Below are 18,222 nucleotides of genomic sequence, written 5' to 3'. Positions count from 1 at the left end.
ATGTAATTGTATATTTATTTATCATATAATATATAATTATATATTTATTTACTATATTTATGTAGTATAGTTTTCAATATTCTTTTATCCTTTTCAGCTTTAACTCCATTTCTTTTAATTATTTAAATAACTCTTATTTTCTAAATCTACACTGTTGTTCCAGTGCTACAGCAGCTGGATATACGCCTTTCACCTTTTACAATTTAAGAAAGTGGGAATCGGCTTCTTTTCTTTAGTGCCACTTGGAAATCGCGTGGCTAATATGTAAATTGTGTTTAAGAACGATTCTGCATGTTGAAGACATGTTGTGAAAATGGAAGCTTCCCCGAGGCGTCGCATTTAAATTTCGTGTTCAGTAACGCGCCGTGTGTGTCTTCAGGGTGTACCGCCTTCATGAGCGCCTGGTGGCTCTGCGCACCGAGTACAACCTGCGTCTGAAGTCAGGAGTGCCCCAGACTCAAGCTGTCCTGACCCAGACCGCCCAGCAACAGACCATGCGGACGCGTCCCGAGCTGGACGACGTGACCCTGCGCTACATCCAGGACCTGCTGACGTGGGTGGAGGAGAATCAGCGGCGCATCGACGGGGCAGAGTGGGGCTCCGACCTCCCCTCTGTGGAGTCCCACCTGGGCAGCCACCGTGGCCTCCATCAGTCCATCGAAGACTTCCGCGCCAAAATCGAGCGGGCGCGCGCAGACGAGGTAACAGACAGCACCCACTTGTGGCGTCCTTTCAGTGTCATATGGGAAATTTCAAACTAAAAAAAACATCTTTACTCTTCCACAGCACTGTATGCACAATCTACACATGCCAGCTATGTGCTGACTCTCTTGCTTTTTGATTTATCAAACCCTCAGTGTGGGAATGTAAAGTAAAACTCGCCTTTTCTCTTTCATTCAGAATCAGCTCTCACCCGTGAGCAGGGGGGCTTACAGAGATTATTTAGGGAAGCTGGACCTGCAGTATACCAAGCTGCTGGTAAGTGTCAACTAGATTTTTTAGTGTTCCGATTTTAGGGCTTCTCACAGAAATTGAAGGTCCCTATATAATGTATTTTCTTTTTTTTTATAGACTTCCTCCAAGTCTCGTCTCCGCAACCTCGACCAGCTTCACGCCTTTGTGTCGGCTGCAACCAAGGAGCTCATGTGGCTGAACGACAAAGAGGAGGAGGAAGTGAACTACGACTGGAGTGACCGCAACACCAACATGACCGCAAAGAAAGACAACTACTCGGTACGGTGATTCTTTTGACCCCAGCGACAGATAATACAAATTTACACCCTAACCTACTTTTACACAAAGCACAAAAGTTCAGGGGAAAATATTAGGCATCATATTGTGTACTCACGTATATTTGAGGAGAACAGAGATGGTCCTGAGTTGTCTGCCACTGTTTAGAACTATGGAAATTGGTTTGGTCAAGTGTACTGCAGATTGTGATGTTCCAAAAGTGGGAATGAAAATGATAAACCCAAACTACATCAACAGTAGCAAAACTACAGTATTGTCCCATCAGTGTGTTTGTACTGCCTGTCTGGTCCAAGAAGGTCCTGAGGGTCTCTTCTGTCTGATTCAGGGTCTGATGCGGGAGCTGGAGCAGAGAGAGAAGAAGGTGAATGACACTCAGGCCAATGGCGAGAGGCTGCTGAAGGAAGGGCACCCAGGCAGGAAGACAGTGGAGGTGAGTAACTTAACAATACATTCAAATAGTAGGTGGAGAATGGGCTATGGGGAGGCACACACTGTCGGACTGTTCTTCTATCGCTACACTTCCATTTTGTTTTGATTTTTGAGTATTCTTTGAACAAATGGCAGAGCATAGAATAAGGCAACTTTTTCAATTAAGCCTGTTTTTAATTCCTAGGCCTTCATGGCAGCCTTGCAGACGCAGTGGAGTTGGATTCTACAACTGTGCTGCTGCATTGAGGCTCACCTCAAGGAAAATACAGCATACTTCCAGGTACGTAGTTCGCTGTCATGTCTGTGCTACTCAGAACGGTCCAGTGTGAAGCTTTGAAAGACTAAAGCCCTGAGAAAGGAGATAAGTGTGTTTTTTTTTTGTTCTAGAAAATTTGTTTCAAATCCTGTCATTTCAGAACTCATTTTCCTTCACAACTCATTTTAAAGACCAATATTTTGTATTTTCTGATCACTTTTCTTGATCCCGTCATTACCCTTATCACTACCATCAGTCAAATAAATTAGAAGCATTTTCTGATTCCCTCTACAGTTCTTCTCAGATGTGAAGGATGCGGATGAACACCTGAAGAAGATTCAGGAATCCATGAAGAAGAAATACAGTTGCGACAGGTCTATCACGGTCACACGGCTCGAGGACCTGCTGCAGGATGCCATGGTAACTGTGGAGCTCCTGAAAGCCATCGTTTAGGATTATTATTTCCATTTTGTGTTGTTTAGATAAATATCAATGGAGTTACAAGTGATGTCTTTGCTGTGAACACATTCTTATGTTCTTTAATCTATTTACTACTAAGTTCCAAATGGGCTAGATGGCATAAATGGCCTTAGAGGGCCTTTTCCTACAAATTAAAAACTAAACTTGACCAGCTGGAAAACATTTTTTTTTCATTCTGAGTTTCTTTTATAAATACATGGGAGAAATGTCTTGCAGCAAAGTGTCAGTTCCTTTCCCGTTAAAATCTAAGCACCTGGAAACAGTGCTCTCTGACAAGTTTTATGATTAAACCAAAGGTGGCCTTTTTTGGTGACTAGAATTGAAATGATGTGAAACGAAAGTCAAAACTGTAGGTATTGAAGTCACTGGCATTTAAGGACTGAGAGGGGAAAATATCCTCTCAGCAGCATTTTGATGTTCCCTGTGCTCTTTCCCCCTGCAGGAAGAGAAGGAGCAGCTAAATGAGTACAAGGCTCACCTGGCGGGGCTCAATAAGCGTGCCAAGACCATTGTCCAGCTGAAGCCTCGTAACCCAGCCAACCCCCTGAGAAGCAAGCTTCCAGTCCAGGCTGTGTGTGACTTCAAGCAGATGGAGGTGAGGGTCTGCAGAGCAAACGGTTGGAACAGTCACTGACCACTGCTCACAGTTCTGCAAACAGTGCATGTGAAAGAATGGCCCAAAATAGCTGTTTTTGCTCTATCTCTCCTCCAGATCACAGTGCACAAAGGAGATGAATGCGTTCTGTTGAATAACTCCCAGCCCTTCAAGTGGAAAGTGCTGAATGCTTCAGGGAATGAAGCTGTGGTGCCATCAGTGTGCTTCCTCATCCCACCTCCAAACAAGGAGGCCCTGGACTCCGTCTCCAGGTATGAGAGCCGTGTATGTGGAACCAGATATTGGCTTAGTTGGAGAAATCCACTATCACTGGTGACTGGTTTTTTGTTGTTAGAGAAAACATCCCAAATAAAAGTCTAAAGCTTTTGTCTTACAGATATTTGGTAATAGTACAGTTTATTAAAAATATCACCAGATTTTTTTTTTTCCTCTATTTCATACATCGTAAAATGTTATTTTATGCAATTCACATTTTTGGTGCTTTGTATAGCTTGGATTCAGTCCACCAGAAGCTGGTAACCATGTGGCACCACCTGCACATCGACATGAAGAGCTTGCTGTCCTGGCAGTACCTGATCCGTGACATTCAGCAGATTCAGTCCTGGAACATTATCATGGTAGGAAATCATACCAGAGAATCCACCTCTCTAGCCCAGAAGATTTTGAAGGTCTTTTTTATAATCAAATGGAAGAAAGTTAGGTTTTTCTAGTTGAGCCAATAGCTCGTTTCAATACAGTAAATCAGAACTTGAGTAGAATGAAAACCAGAAGACACTATGACCCTTTAATAGTAATGGACCACAATATGTATACTGGGCCCTCTTCTATTACAGCCTTCATATATGAAAAGCATACAGCTGTACCTAGAAAAGTAAAAAGAATAGGCAAAACAGCATGACAGCGAAACAGTAAAGGTGCAAGATAGAAGCTTCTCAAAGTTTAATTAATCTTCCATTTGAAATTTGTTGATACTTTAGTACTAAAATAAGAAGAAATAAGATGGAAAGAGTGATGAATCTCAGGTATTGAAATATTAAGCTAATCCCCCCAAAAAATTGCATTGCATACCTGACCAATATAAGAAATAATTGTGTCTGAATTCTAATCATAATCAATCAGCTGGCTAACCTGCAAGAATGTTAAAGTGGGTGGTTGGATATGAGGGTGGTGAACTTTGGTGAGCTTTGTATAATTGTTCTATCACCTTGTCTGTTATCTGTATGTCTGATTGTGCTTTTTTCACTGAAGGGCAGTTTCATATACAGTAGTCCAGTGTTTTGGATTTTTGGTTTTGCATTTTAATGTTACCAAGATTATTTTATACAAATTATTGTTTGCATCAGTTGTTATACATATGAGCTCTTCAGACAAGAGCCCCTTTTCATCTCCCTTCGCTCCTGATAAAGTGGAGAACATATGTTTATAGTTAAATTCAATATAACTTACTTTCAAATGAAATATTTTTGGAAAACAATGATGAGTGGTGTCCTTCTTCAGTTACTGTGTGCTCAGGGTTTTTTGGAAATTCAGTTAACCAAATAATCTTCACACCCTGTTTGTGATATTATGAAGTCTACTCATTCACGTTTTAAATGAGTGTGAGGCCTTCACTTATTTCAAGAATGCAGGTCCTAATAAAATTGAAATGCTCTATGAATAGTCGCTTTTTCTTTGGAAAAGTGTTTTGCCACTTCATGTTTTACTTGCTTTGAGTCTGCATCCAATGCTGCAGTAGTCCAGTGTGGTAATAATTAGTTCTCTCCTGCTGATTCATCATATTTTGAGGGAGTCCATTGCTACCTCTACATCCAAGGTGGAGGAGGGGGTGAAATCACTGACGTGAGGCTTTCTTTGTGCCTCAGTTTAAGACCCTGAAGCCTGAGGAGTACAGGCTGATCCTCCGGAACCTGGAGCTGCATTACCAGGACTTCATGAGAGACAGTCAGGACTCCCAGCTGTTCGGAGCAGATGACCGCATGCAGGTGGAGAGTGACTACAGCAAGTCCACCCACCACTACGAAACCCTGATGCGCACACTGGAGAAAGGTGAGTCCTGGTAGACACACAGCACCACTCCCTGCATCCTTACAGAGGATAATCTCTGAGGGATTGCTTCAGTTAATATCTGCTAATTCACAACTGGTTGAATCATTTTGATTCATTTTTGTATATAGCTCTTCTGTTGGTCAAGAAGTTTGTAGTATAATATAACTTTGTAGCCTAAACAATTTCTTAGTTAGGTTTCAAGTTAATAATACTTTTTATCTGTTTACCTGTTCTTAACAGTTAAGAGGTTATCCATATTTTAACTGAAGTGTGGTGTAATCTTAGAGAATTGAAAGCGTGTGATCTCCACATCTGTAAAACCTCCATGATAGGGCGTATACTGTAACTGGTAGATCTTTGGAGTACCAACAAGGAGAGCAGTGACAAAACTGAATGTTTTCACTGGAAAGAAGCTAAAGCAAAGATTGTCCATCAAGAGTGAGCAACAAAGTTCTGCCAATTAAGAGCAAACTGCAGCTCTAAATGTTTGTACAAAAATTGTCTATTTTATCAGAGAACATAGAAAGTAAAGCTAGTATCTGAACCGCACTGCACTGGAAATGTTTCAAATAGGAAGTAAAGAGTATATTTCATGCTGATTTTGTCATCTGGGTACTGGAAAAATTGAGCCTCGGTGCTGTTAATAACACGAAGCTTCCTTAAATAATGACGCATACCCCACCTACAGGAGTGAGAGATTTTTTTTGCCCAAGCACTGTAGGCATCTTACCAACTTACATTACTAATTTCAAGGAAACACCCCTCAAAATAGACATTTTTAGGATTTTTATATGAAAATAGGAATTTATATGGATTTATCTTAATTATATGTGCTGCCAATAAACTAGGTAAAAAAGATTAACATAAGAATTTGTTTTTATAGCTAATTTGTTGTATGTTTTCCTCTTTTGTTTTTCACTGTAGAATGAAACTTTTCTTGCATGTCTAACACTCTTTTAAGCAATTACAGTCTTAGTGCATTCAAGTGATGAAGCTATTTGATTTAATGAAAATATCTCAGTGTGTATGAAGAAAATACATCTTTTAATATTACTTATATAACTGTATTATATAACTGTATTGTCATCTAAATGGGGTATTAAGATGGAAGCAATGGATATTCTCAATTGCCTGCCCAGAGCTTCTCAAAGTGTTTGATCTTTTACACAATGTGCATGTACCCTAGAGGGTGATAATTCTTTGGTTTATGGGAACCAAACAATAGATAACTGTTAACTTCATATTGCAGGGTCGATGATAAGATTGAAGGGTGAGTGGCATGCTGGTGACCACTTTGTTGCTTTAGGACACCCACTTAGTTGCTAATTGGCCAAAGCTATAAATCTTTATGTGGACGGATGAAGCTGTGCTCTCCTTCCATCACATACTCGCACTGGTTGCTGTGTTTTAGCCACTACAGTGCTTGAAGCCCTGCAGCTGTTGATAAAACTACCCACATGCATGTTGTTTTTGCACTTTGTGCAGATTTGGTGTGAAACCTTTTTTGTGATGTATTCTTTAAGAGATTGAAGATTTTAATGAAATGCTCAATTGATTTGTCACTGTGTGTGAACGTTTAAATATACTATTTCATATACTGTTAAAGAAAGCATGAAAAACACAACAAATCGGAATGACAGAACCCATAGCATTTGTTGCATTTTAAATGACTCACTATATTTCAGTTTGCTAGAGGAATAGATAGGTATTGTAATTTATGCGGACATTCTATCAGAATTACTTGAGACAATACGATTGCATATTATAATAAAGAACAATACTTCTAGAACACTGTACAATACTTTAGTTCCTGCTCAGACTAGATTTTAACCTCTTTCTGACTAATAAACATTAGTTGGATTGTGTACATGATGGCGCTGACACGGGGCTTAGTAAACCTATGTGATAAACGCAATACAAAAAACAGTCAAAACAATATTTAAACATTTTAAAACCAAACATGAACTTAAGAGCCATCAGGCCTGTCTCTCTTTACATCTCCAATTCTTACCAAATATGACAAGGAATTGTTATGCCTATAAAAATGAGTCTTAAATGCAATTGTCATTCTTCTTAATCCAGGAGAGCAAGACGAGTCAGTGTGCAAGAGCTTCATCTCCCAGATCAAGGACATCCGCCTGCAGCTGGAAGGCTGTGAGTCTCGCACCATCCACAAGATCCGAATGCCCCTGGACAAGGACCCCCTGAAGGACTGTGCCCAGAGGATAACAGAGCAGAAGGTACAGGGACAGTACACTTTAGCGTCTTAAAAAAAACTCTTTTACTGTAAATACCACTCAGAGGGTTTCAGGTAAAGGAATACTGCTGGCTTAAAGTTACACTGCATTTTTTGACGTCCTGTAGAGAAAGATTCAGTAATTGTCTATTCAAATGTGAGGAGAATCATTTTAAAATACTGTATGTATGGCTTAAACAGAAGGGCATCTTACTCTTCTGAGATATTTCAGCATTTCTTAAAGTAGAAGTTCGTGAAAGTGTTTTTATTAAATAAACGTGATATCAATGTCCCGATGCCCCGACCCAAAAGTAAAAGTGAGGATTCCCTGGTGCAGCATCTTTGTGATGAGCAAAATGTTTTTGTTGTGCAGTTGGGTTGTTTTATTGACAATTAGTTGTTTTAAATAACATTTTTGTCCAAACGCAGGTGCATCTATTGATATTATAAGGAATTTGTGTTTACAGTGGAAATTAAGTAAATGACTACAACAAAATGAGAAAAGAAAGCCCAATGCTGCATTTTCTTTCACTATTACAAATTGCTGATCGGCATCACAAGCAATATGCAATATGCTTCAGAGAGAGTGAGGGAGTAAGCCTTTGGGGACTGAGCAGATGGTGTAGAGAGCAGAGTGAAGCACACTGGGAGGGCATAGTACAACAGGCAAACCCATTTTGGTGCCGCCTGATTTGGTGCCTCTGCAGGTTTGAGAGATCAGTAGAGTAGTTTATTGCAATGTGTACACATATGTTGGAATTCTTAAATCACGATGATCTCTCAGGACACACACAGTACAAGAGACAACACCACACGATGTAGACAGTATATTACAAACATAATAAACAGTAACAACAAGAACAATAAATATGTTGTAGGACAGTAAATATGCAGTATTGAGAAAACAAAACATGGTGGACCATGCAAAAAGTGCATAGTGCAGATGTGTATTGAGTCTGAGGCATTGCAGTTAGCTGTTGAGGATGCGTACTGCAGTGGGATAGAAGCTGTTCTTGAGTCTAGTGTGTTTAATAGTGTGGTACTGCTTGCCAGAGCGCAGAGGGGAGAACAGTTTATGGCTGGGATGGATGGGATCCTAAATGAAGGATCGCTTTATTGCAAAAGCAGATGTTGTGAATCTCACCGATTGGTGGTAAAGCATATCCTATAATCCTTTGTGCCGTCACCATAACCTCTTGTAGCGCATCTTTGTCATGCATTGTAGTAATGCTATACCGCACAATGATGCCACTAGTGAAGACACTTTCTATGGAGATCAGTGATGGCTTTTTGTCAACAGGAGTGACATAGTGGATACTTGGCTGACAGATCTGGAAAAATAACTTACAGTATGTGGAGGCTGTACCCCAATCTTGTCCAATTTTTCCTGTCCCTGCTCAGTATATTGGTGGGCAACTTGCTTTGATCTTCTGAAAGCCTTTTTTGTTGTTCTTATGGGAAAGAGTTCTAATAAATGTCTTATCAGTAATGGGGTGTCTGTATATTGTAGTTGGATAAGTAATAAAACTCTTTATCCTTTTGAAAAGCAGAGCTCTGGATAATGACTTTGTTGACCTTAGAAACAATCATAGTGCTTTTTATTTAATTAGATTTTATGTATTTGTTATAGGAAGTTTCCAGTGACTGTAATCATTATTGAATTCTACCCAGGGGAGGAATATTATTTGTGATTAATCAAAACTAGATATGAAGTGCAGAGATGCCATGTTAGGCTCATTCTGTTATTTTAAAAAAATGGTACATATTGACATATTGACAGACTGAAAATCAGACATGCATAGAATATAGTACCGAGCATATACAGTATATTAATCAAGATATGCATTTTCCATAGTTTATTTTCCAGCAGAAAAACACAACATCAAATAACACATTCACACTAAAAGCACAGAAGAGTAAGGAGTTCTTTATAAAGCTTTTGGGATGGAGACTTCCTGTAATGTAGTAAACAGAACAGAGATAATTTATAGTTATTACCAAGCCAATGTATTTTCCGTCAGAAATGACAAGATGCAGCTTTTATAATCGTGCTGTCTATGTCAAACACTTTAGAGCTAAGGTCTGACTTCCTGACTGTGTCCTCAGAAAATCCACACTGAGCTGGAGGGCATCAAGAGGAACCTGGACAAGGTGGCAGAGAAGACCGAGGCAGTCCTGGCATCACCTCAGCAATCCAGCTCTGCTCCAGTCCTGCGTTCTGAGCTTGACATCACCCTGCAGAAGATGGACCATGTCTACAGCCTCTCCTCTGTCTACCTTGACAAGTACATGACCCATCCATCAGCTGCCCTCTGCTTCCAGTTTGTGTTCCTGTTGTGAAAGTTAGCTGTGCCCTAACCTCATTTACCACTCTCATTCTCTCAGGCTGAAGACGATTGACCTGGTCATCCGCAGCACCCAGGGCGCGGAGGAAGTGGTCAAGAAGTATGAAGACCGCCTCAGAGAGGTCAACAAGGTGCCTGCCGATACCAAGGAGGTGGAGACCTACCGAACTCAGCTCAAGGTAGAGATTGAAACTGCCACCATCAACTCCAACAACTCATTTACTTCACAGACTTATATTATTTGGCTTCCAATTTATTTGTTCGCCAAACAACTTTAGCCAGGGAGACATACAATACATAAATGAAATTTACATTTCAACTTTACATGTCATTCACATTGTTTGACAGGTTCTGAAATTTACACTTTGAAACCAGCTGTTCTTCCTCCTCATGATTATTAATGATCCATCATGCTTAGACCATAGTCACCATAGGAAAGATTTTGGTCAATTGTTTCAGGCAGTGCTTTATGATCACCAGGTTCAGTGACTCCTAGCCGTGTTCCAGAGGAACACTTCAATCTCAGCTGGGGCAAGAACCAGAAGGCACGAACATAATTTGCTTTCAGTTCTGTACTCTACCAATATCTGGGTTTCAGAACTACCTCATCAAGGCCATCACTTTAATACTCTCATCAAAGTAATCAGTAAGTCATGGAGTAAAAATCAGCAGACACACGAGGTCCCTGAGAACTGGGGTTAGGAAGCACTCATCTAAGAGATGTTGCTTAATTAATTCGTCCTTTGACCTCTTATCTTAGTTTTCAGACCAGTCTTTTAAACAAAGCATTATCTAACTGAAGGCAGTCATTCCAGTGAGGTGCAAATTGCAGCAGTGCTGTAAGTAGCACTTCTTTGCAGATTAAAAAGATAGTTTTCTATAATTTTACAGCAGATAGCTGTATAAAAATACCTTTATCATTGGTTAATATAGGAGAATAGAATATACATCCATGCTAATTAAATGGAAAGTTGAGAGTGAGAGGATGGCAAAGACCGAGAGTCGTGGAGGAGGGTGGTGGAGGAGGCCAGGGCTCTGCAAGGGGCCATAGCGCCATGGGTTGTTGTTGCTAATTAAATGGAAAGAGTAGGTGCCAATATATATCTCAAGCTGTATCAATTGCTTCATTCCGTCTGTTCCTGTGCTCCCCGCAGAAAACCCGCAATGAGGCAGAGGGTAACCAGCCTTTGTTTGACGGTCTGGAGGGTGAGCTGAGCAAAGCCGCTACTGTGAGCGAGCGCATGTCCCGAGTGCACAGCGAGCGCGACGCCGACCTCGAGCGTTACCGCCAGTGCGTGAACAGCCTGCTGGAGCGATGGCAGGGCATCTTCACCCAGATCGACCTGCGCCAGCGCGAGCTTGAGCAGCTGGGCCGCCAGCTGCGCTACTACCGGGAGAGCTATGACTGGCTGATCAACTGGATTGGAGATGCCAAGCAGCGCCAGGAGAAGATCCAGGCCGTGCCCATTGGTGACAGCAAGACACTCAAGGAGCAGCTCACCCAGGAGAAGGTGAGGACTTTAACTGTTTTTCACAAATTAATAATTGCAATTACAATATTAATCTTTATGGGTATTGTTCCCAACTTAACCATATTTCTTTAAAGCAGAAGATGATAGTAGAGTATATGATAATTTGTAAATCGTCCCTACTAACATAACTCTTCTTTGATACACAGAAACTCTTGGAAGAGATCGAGAAAAACAAAGAAAAGGTGGATGAGTGCCAGACGTATGCCAAGGGATACATTGATGCCATCAAGGTATGTGTCTGACCCAGTAACACACGTCAGCATGACCTCAGTCATTCTTTGTGTAATGGCAATGAGAAACTTGTTTTAAGTTACTGCATTTTCAGCTTCATAGTTTTTGTTAATGGTCAAACGAAGTGCTTTTAAGAACAGATAATTTTCAAGTTTTAAGCTGCAGGGTTTCCCTTTTCTTGTCACATCTGATGTCGCGTGCAGATGTGCCGTGGACCTTGGAGTTTTGCGAGTTAATGTACCATACGGAAGTTCATTTCTGTTACTGCACGTTTGAAGTCCCAGATATCCCGCCAACCCCAGCTCTCTCCTCTCCCAGGATTATGAGCTTCAGCTGGTAACTTACAAAGCCATGGTGGAGCCGCTGGCCTCTCCTCTCAAGAAAGCTAAAGTAGAGTCCGCGTCTGACAACATCATCCAGGAAGTGAGTGTTTTGCCGATATCTTTATTTAAAAAAAAAAATCTTACACTTTTACAAGGTAGTAAAAGGAACACAGTGTTCACAAGAGAACATAACACGATGTGCTAGCATCACTTGAAATGCTTTTGTGCAAGTTTACTAAACAAAATTGTATGATGAGATGTACAAGGCAGTGTTGTTACAGAAAAGTAGTAAATTACAATGTTCAAGAAAGTGCAGTACTTTAAACAGGCATTGAGATGAGGCTGAGACAATGAACTGCAACACGATGCATGAGTAGTTAACAGGGTCAGAGGGTACATGCTGCTGTGCAGCACTGAGCTTGTCAACAGCAGCTTGTAATGTGATCCTGTGCTGTGTTGCTTTCTCAGTATGTCACCCTGAGAACCCGCTACAGTGAGCTCATGACTCTGACCAGCCAGTACATCAAGTTCATCACAGACACACAGCGCCGCCTGGAGGTGGAGGAGGTACGTGACACCCTCCATGGGGAAAAACAGCACTAAGCCTTTTAAACCATTAGTACTGTGTACTGTGTGTTGCTCAAACTGTGTGTTATTTCCTTTCCTCTCTGCTCTGAGGAGTAAAATAGATTGAAGTTGAAACGTTTTGGATTTCCGTAGTTTAGGGACTTAAAACCTGGAAATCCTGCTTTGTTCATGTAGTCTAAATGGAAGAAAACCATAATCTGCCAAAAGGATCAAGAGCGTGTTGCTTTGTAATTGAAATAATAAAATTAAAATTTTAGAAGGTGTAGAAAAAAGAAAATTAAGATTTCCAAGGGTCTGTGTATTAATGTTTTAGTAAGTATTAATAAAAAGATGGTTCCTCTTCCTGTTAATTGTACTAAATACTGAAAAATGCTTGCTTAGTCAGGAAGATTGCAAAATGCCAATTTTACATATCCTACCCAAACCCTAATCCTACCAATGAGGTGTTCATCAGGAATTAAAGATCAACAAGTGCTAGTGCTGCAGCACACCTCATTTCCCAGCAGTATTTGTCTCCCATTCACTGTAGAGTTTACGTGTGAAAGCACTCCTTCAGTGGAACGAGACACTTCCCAAATACACTTGGTACTGTTCAGCCTGAAGCAAACGCCTATTTCTCTGTAAGCTGTTAATACATAAACATCCCTGAGAAAGTTGAGCAAACATTCAAAACTAAGGGTGAAATAATTTGACTGTTGTCTTATAACACTGTTATTCAAGTGTAGTTGTGAGATAGCTTTGCCTTGCTGCAGGCTTTCATTTAGCTTGGTTTGGATTTTAAATTGAGTATGCTTCAGGCTGACTCTCACTTTTTGAACTTTACTTTTTCAAAATTAACATGCCTTATTTTTTCCCTTTCTTTTCTAACCCTAACTTTCTTTTGCTTCTCTAAACTGCTTGCCAGTGCTTTGTCATGATGAATGTTTGCCTTGTTTGGCGCTAAAGAGGTAAATTATCCACAAAGCACCAGGTATTCAAACCCACCATGTTCATTGCAGCTATCACCTTCTCACCGGGCCTGAATTGGTGTGAAACGTCTTTACTTAGATTTCAGCTTGTGTTTGTCTTGATAGTAGACCTATAAATATACTATTATTGCACCTTCTTCAGTCAATTCCAGTCATAGAGCACCTTATTTTTAGTTTCTGTGCATTTCAGGTTTTGTGACTACCGTGTAATTGTATCTTTTTTGCCTACATAGTAGATCTGAATTGCACAAAGACTTTTCTTCAGAACCTACACATGTAAAAATGTGATTATTTTATTAATATTAAATTAAATTCATATTAATTTGAATCTTGTGTTGTAAACTATCTAAACATTGAGCTACCTTTAATGCAAGAACAGGATTACAGTCTAATTAATGAGGTTTCACTGCGCTGCCATCTCTCTCCATCAGTCCCACGCTTTGTTTTGCTGCATCACTAGTCTTTTTGTGTATTAAGGCAGAGGATTGGGGATTGGCTAGGTTTGTCTGCTGTGCAGTGCCTAATCACTTTTGCTGAAGTGAGCAAAAATTCATCAATTATCTGACATAATTTTAGATAACACATCTGTAGTCTAATATTCATTCTTTAAGGCCTTGCCTCAACATTCCATTAATTGCTAATTGAAATTTGGAAGGGAAGAAATCTGAAGGCTTCAAAGGTTTTTCTTGCCAAATACTTTTGTGCAGTCTTGGCCTGATCTAAACTTGTCTTTTGCTTTAAATTGTATTTGATCAAATTATAGAAAGTACAGAGAAAGTTCTTATGCTGTAGTGAACCTAATTATCAGAATCATTGTATATCCTTTCCTTGTATAAGAAGTTCTTAACATCTTATGTTGATTCAATGAAAAGGAACCCACTGTATATCCCAGTGTAAGTGAATATATGACCCAGGCTGATGGAATAAATACATTTAGAATTTTCTAAATCAGTCTTGTATGAATAAAGGATCCATCCCTATATCCTGTGCTTCATGTATTCTGGATGAATTAATGTGTGAAGTAGAAGCGATTTTGCCTTTCAAGACATCAAGGGCAATTTCAATTGCATGAATCCATTCTAGATCCAAACTGTATCTAAACTGAATTGCTGTGGTGTAATGTCTCGTTCTGTGTTCCATACATTCAGTAAATGTTACATGACATCTTTGTTAAAGTTTCAGAACTTATGTAATTCCTTATTGATCTAGTTGTAGCTTTATTTACAAACCTGCTTAATAACATTAATATATTTTTAATTTGCTTGTAGACTTAATATAGACTACTGTACTTACTTATTTTTATTTTCTTTTTTGCCGTTTGCTTTTGCTAATACAGAAAGCTGCTGAGAAACTAAAGGAGGAAGAGAGGAAAAAGATGGCAGAGATGCAGGCTGAGTTAGAGAAACAGAAGCAGTTAGCTGAGGCTCATGCAAAAGCCAAAAGCAAGGCAGAAAAGGAAGCTGATGAGCTGAAACTCAGAATGCAAGAAGAGGTCAGCAAGAGAGAGGTGGTTGCTGTTGATGCAGAGAAGCAAAAACTCAACATCCAGCAGGAGCTTCATGAACTCAAAAACCTCTCCGAGCAACAGATTAAGTCTAAAAGTCAGCAGGTAGAGGAAGCCCTGTTGAGTCGCACAAAGATTGAGGAGGAAATCCATATCATCAGGATCCAGTTAGAGGCAACAATGAAGCAGAAATCTACAGCTGAAGCCGAACTCCAGCAATTAAGAGACAGGGCCGAAGAAGCAGAAAAACTCAGGAAAGCTGCCCAGGATGAAGCTGAAAAGCTCCGAAAGCAGGTGAACGAAGAGACCCAGAAAAAGCGAAAGGCTGAAGAGGAACTGAAGAAGAAAACAGAAGCAGAAAAAGAGGCTGCTAAACAAAAGCAAAAGGCCTTGGAGGACTTAGAGAAGCTTAAAATGCAAGCAGAAGAGACTGAAAGAAGGAGGAAACAAGCAGAGTTGGAGAAAGACAGACAAATCAAGTTGGCACAGGAAGTGGCACAGAAAAGTGCTGCAGCAGAGCTTCAAAGCAAGCGAATGTCTTTTGCTGAGAAGACAACGCAGTTGGAGGAATCACTCAAGCATCAGAATGTTACTGTCATCCACTTACAGGAGGAGGCAGAGCGTATTAAGAAGCAACAAGAAGAGGCTGACAAGGCCAGAGAGGAAGCTGAAAAGGAACTGGAAAAGTGGAGGCAGAAAGCTAATGAAGCTCTCCGCCTGAGGCTCCAGGCTGAGGAAGAAGCCCACAAAAAAAGTGTTGCACAGGAAGAGGCAGAAAAGCAGAAAGAAGAGGCTGAACGCGAAGCTAGGAAGAGAGCCAAGGCTGAAGAAGCTGCTCTAAAGCAAAAAGAAATGGCTGAGCAAGAACTAATTAAACAAAGGAAATTGGCTGAAGGGACAGCCCAACAGAAGCTTTCTGCTGAGCAGGAGCTCATCCGCCTGAGGGCCGAGTTTGATCATGCTGAACAACAGAGGTCTTTGTTAGATGAAGAACTTTACCGCCTGAAAAATGAGGTAAATGAAGCAGTTCAACAGAGAAAGCAACTGGAGGAAGAGCTTGCCAAAGTGAGGGCTGAAATGGATGTTCTTCTCCAGTTAAAGGCAAAAACTGAAAAGGAGACAATGTCAAACACTGAAAAGAGCAAGCAGCTCCTTGAGGCTGAAGCAGGTAAGATGAGGGAACTTGCTGAAGAGGCATCAAAGCTGCGCTCTATAGCTGAGGAAGCCAAGAAACAGAGGCAGATTGCTGAGGAAGAAGCAGCCCGACAGAGAGCAGAAGCTGAAAGGATTCTCAAGGAAAAGCTGGCTGCAATCAATGAGGCCACTCGCCTCAAAACTGAAGCAGAGATTGCCCTCAAAGAGAAAGAGGCAGAAAATGAGAGACTGAGAAGGCAGGCTGAAGATGAAGCTTACCAACGCAAGATCCTTGAGGAACAGGCAACACAGCACAAACAAGATATTGAAGAGAAGATTAACCAGCTGAAGAAGTCTTCTGACAATGAATTGGAAAGGCAGAAGACAATTGTGGAGGAGACTGTAAAACAGAGAAGGATAGTAGAGGAGGAGATACGCATCCTGAAACTTAACTTTGAGAAAGCCTCATCAGGAAAGCTGGACCTCGAGTTAGAACTGAACAAACTCAAAAACATTGCAGAGGAAACACAGCACAGTAAGCTTCAAGCTGAGCAAGAAGCTGAAAAACTACGCCAGCTTGCCCTCATGGAAGAGAAACGGCGCAGGGAAGCTGAGGAGAAAGTGAAGAAGATCACTGCTGCTGAAGAAGAAGCTGCTCGACAACGTAAGGCTGCTCAGGAAGAAGTGGAACGTCTCAAAAAGAAAGCTGAAGAGGCTAAAAAACAGAAAGAGTTAGCTGAGAAAGAAGCAGAGAAACAGATTCTTCTCGCCACAGAAGCTGCCCAGAAATGCATCATTGCAGAAGAGAAGGCTCAGGTTGTTCTTGTCCAACAGAAAGAAGATGAACTTTTCCAGAACAAAATGAAACAAGAATTTGAAAAGGCTAAAAAATTGGCTGAAGAAGCTGAGAGGGCCAAACAAAAAGCAGAGCAGGAAGCTGCTCTCTTTCGTCAACAAGCAGAAGATGCTGAACGGCAAAAACAAGCAGCCGAAATCGAGGCTGCCAAGCAAGCCAAAGCTCAGGAAGATGCAGAAAGACTTCGGAAAGAGGCTGAATTTGAAGCCGCTAAACGTGCCCAAGCCGAGGCAGCAGCTCTCAAGCAGAAGCAGCAAGCGGATGCAGAGATGGAAAAGCACAAAAAGCTTGCAGAACAAACTCTGAAGCAGAAGTCCCAGGTAGAGCAAGAGCTGACCAAGGTGAAGCTGCAGCTGGATGAGACTGATAAACAGAAAGACCTTCTAGATGAAGAGCTGCAGCGCCTCAAGGATGAAGTCGGTGATGCAGTCAAGCAAAAGGCCCAAGTGGAAGAAGAACTGTTCAAAGTCCGAATCCAAATGGAGGAGCTGATGAAGCTGAAGCTGAGAATTGAGGAGGAGAACCAAAGACTGATAAAAAGAGACAAGGACAACACTCAGAAGTTCCTGGAAGAGGAAGCTGAAAACATGAAGAAACTGGCTGAAGAAGCTGCTAGACTCAGTGTTGAAGCCCAGGAAGCTGCTCGTTTGAGGCAGATAGCTGAAGATGATCTAGCACAGCAGAGAGCCCTTGCAGAGAAAATGCTGAAGGAGAAAATGCAAGCAATCCAGGAAGCATCTAAACTAAGGGCAGAAGCAGAAATGCTCCAGAGACAAAAGGACCTTGCACAAGAACAGGCTCAGAAACTGTTGGAGGATAAGCAGCTGATGCAGCAAAGACTGGAAGAAGAAACAGAAGGCTTCCATAAGACTCTAGAGGCTGAGCGCAAGAGGCAGCTGGAAATAACAGCTGAGGCAGAGAAGTTGAAACTGAGAGTCTCGCAGCTCAGCGAAGCCCAATCCAAGGCTGAGGATGAAGCTCGCAAGTTTAAGAAACAGGCTGATGCGATCAGTGCTCGTCTCCATGAGACTGAGCTTTCAACAAGGGAGAAACTGACTGTTGTGGAAAAACTAGAAGTACAGAGATTACAGAGCAGCAAAGAGGCTGACGAGCTTCGCAAAGCCATTGCTGAACTTGAAAAAGAGAAGGAGAAGCTCAAAAAGGAAGCTGAAGATTTGCAGAATAAGTCTAAAGAGGTACTGTTTTTTTTAGTGCAGCATGCATGCATATAGTTTTCTACAACATGAAACACAACTAACCCTTCTTTCTTGTATTCATATCCTCACAATGAATTAAGTTTCTAACAGTAACGTGTTCAAAATATCGTATGAGAAAGAATGTCACACAGCCATAGTTGGGAATTCCTAATAGACTTCAATCAAATGTTGTTTTCTGATAGATTGTGTATACAATTTATTTTAAATATT

General features: G+C 41.0%; 1 protein-coding gene across 1 annotated transcript in view; it reads left to right on the top strand.

The window, feature by feature from the left end:
- The window catches only part of pleca (plectin a), a 296,093-nt gene that overhangs the window by 201,900 nt on the left and 75,971 nt on the right, over positions 1-18,222 (top strand). The window contains exons 15-32 of the mRNA XM_069195270.1: positions 380-701; positions 901-978; positions 1,072-1,233; positions 1,577-1,681; positions 1,865-1,960; positions 2,231-2,356; positions 2,859-3,011; positions 3,129-3,283; positions 3,523-3,649; positions 4,895-5,078; positions 7,161-7,318; positions 9,421-9,599; positions 9,700-9,838; positions 10,814-11,170; positions 11,338-11,421; positions 11,741-11,845; positions 12,214-12,312; positions 14,638-17,991. Of these exons, the coding sequence (XP_069051371.1) occupies positions 380-701; positions 901-978; positions 1,072-1,233; positions 1,577-1,681; positions 1,865-1,960; positions 2,231-2,356; positions 2,859-3,011; positions 3,129-3,283; positions 3,523-3,649; positions 4,895-5,078; positions 7,161-7,318; positions 9,421-9,599; positions 9,700-9,838; positions 10,814-11,170; positions 11,338-11,421; positions 11,741-11,845; positions 12,214-12,312; positions 14,638-17,991 (5,983 nt within the window). The remainder of the gene's footprint in view (positions 1-379; positions 702-900; positions 979-1,071; positions 1,234-1,576; positions 1,682-1,864; positions 1,961-2,230; positions 2,357-2,858; positions 3,012-3,128; positions 3,284-3,522; positions 3,650-4,894; positions 5,079-7,160; positions 7,319-9,420; positions 9,600-9,699; positions 9,839-10,813; positions 11,171-11,337; positions 11,422-11,740; positions 11,846-12,213; positions 12,313-14,637; positions 17,992-18,222) is intronic.

This window comes from Lepisosteus oculatus, chromosome 10 (assembly GCF_040954835.1).
Source record: "Lepisosteus oculatus isolate fLepOcu1 chromosome 10, fLepOcu1.hap2, whole genome shotgun sequence".
Taxonomy (NCBI): Eukaryota; Metazoa; Chordata; class Actinopteri; order Semionotiformes; family Lepisosteidae; genus Lepisosteus; species Lepisosteus oculatus.
Note: the sequence above shows the minus strand (reverse complement) of the source record. Positions and strands in the feature narration are given on the sequence as shown.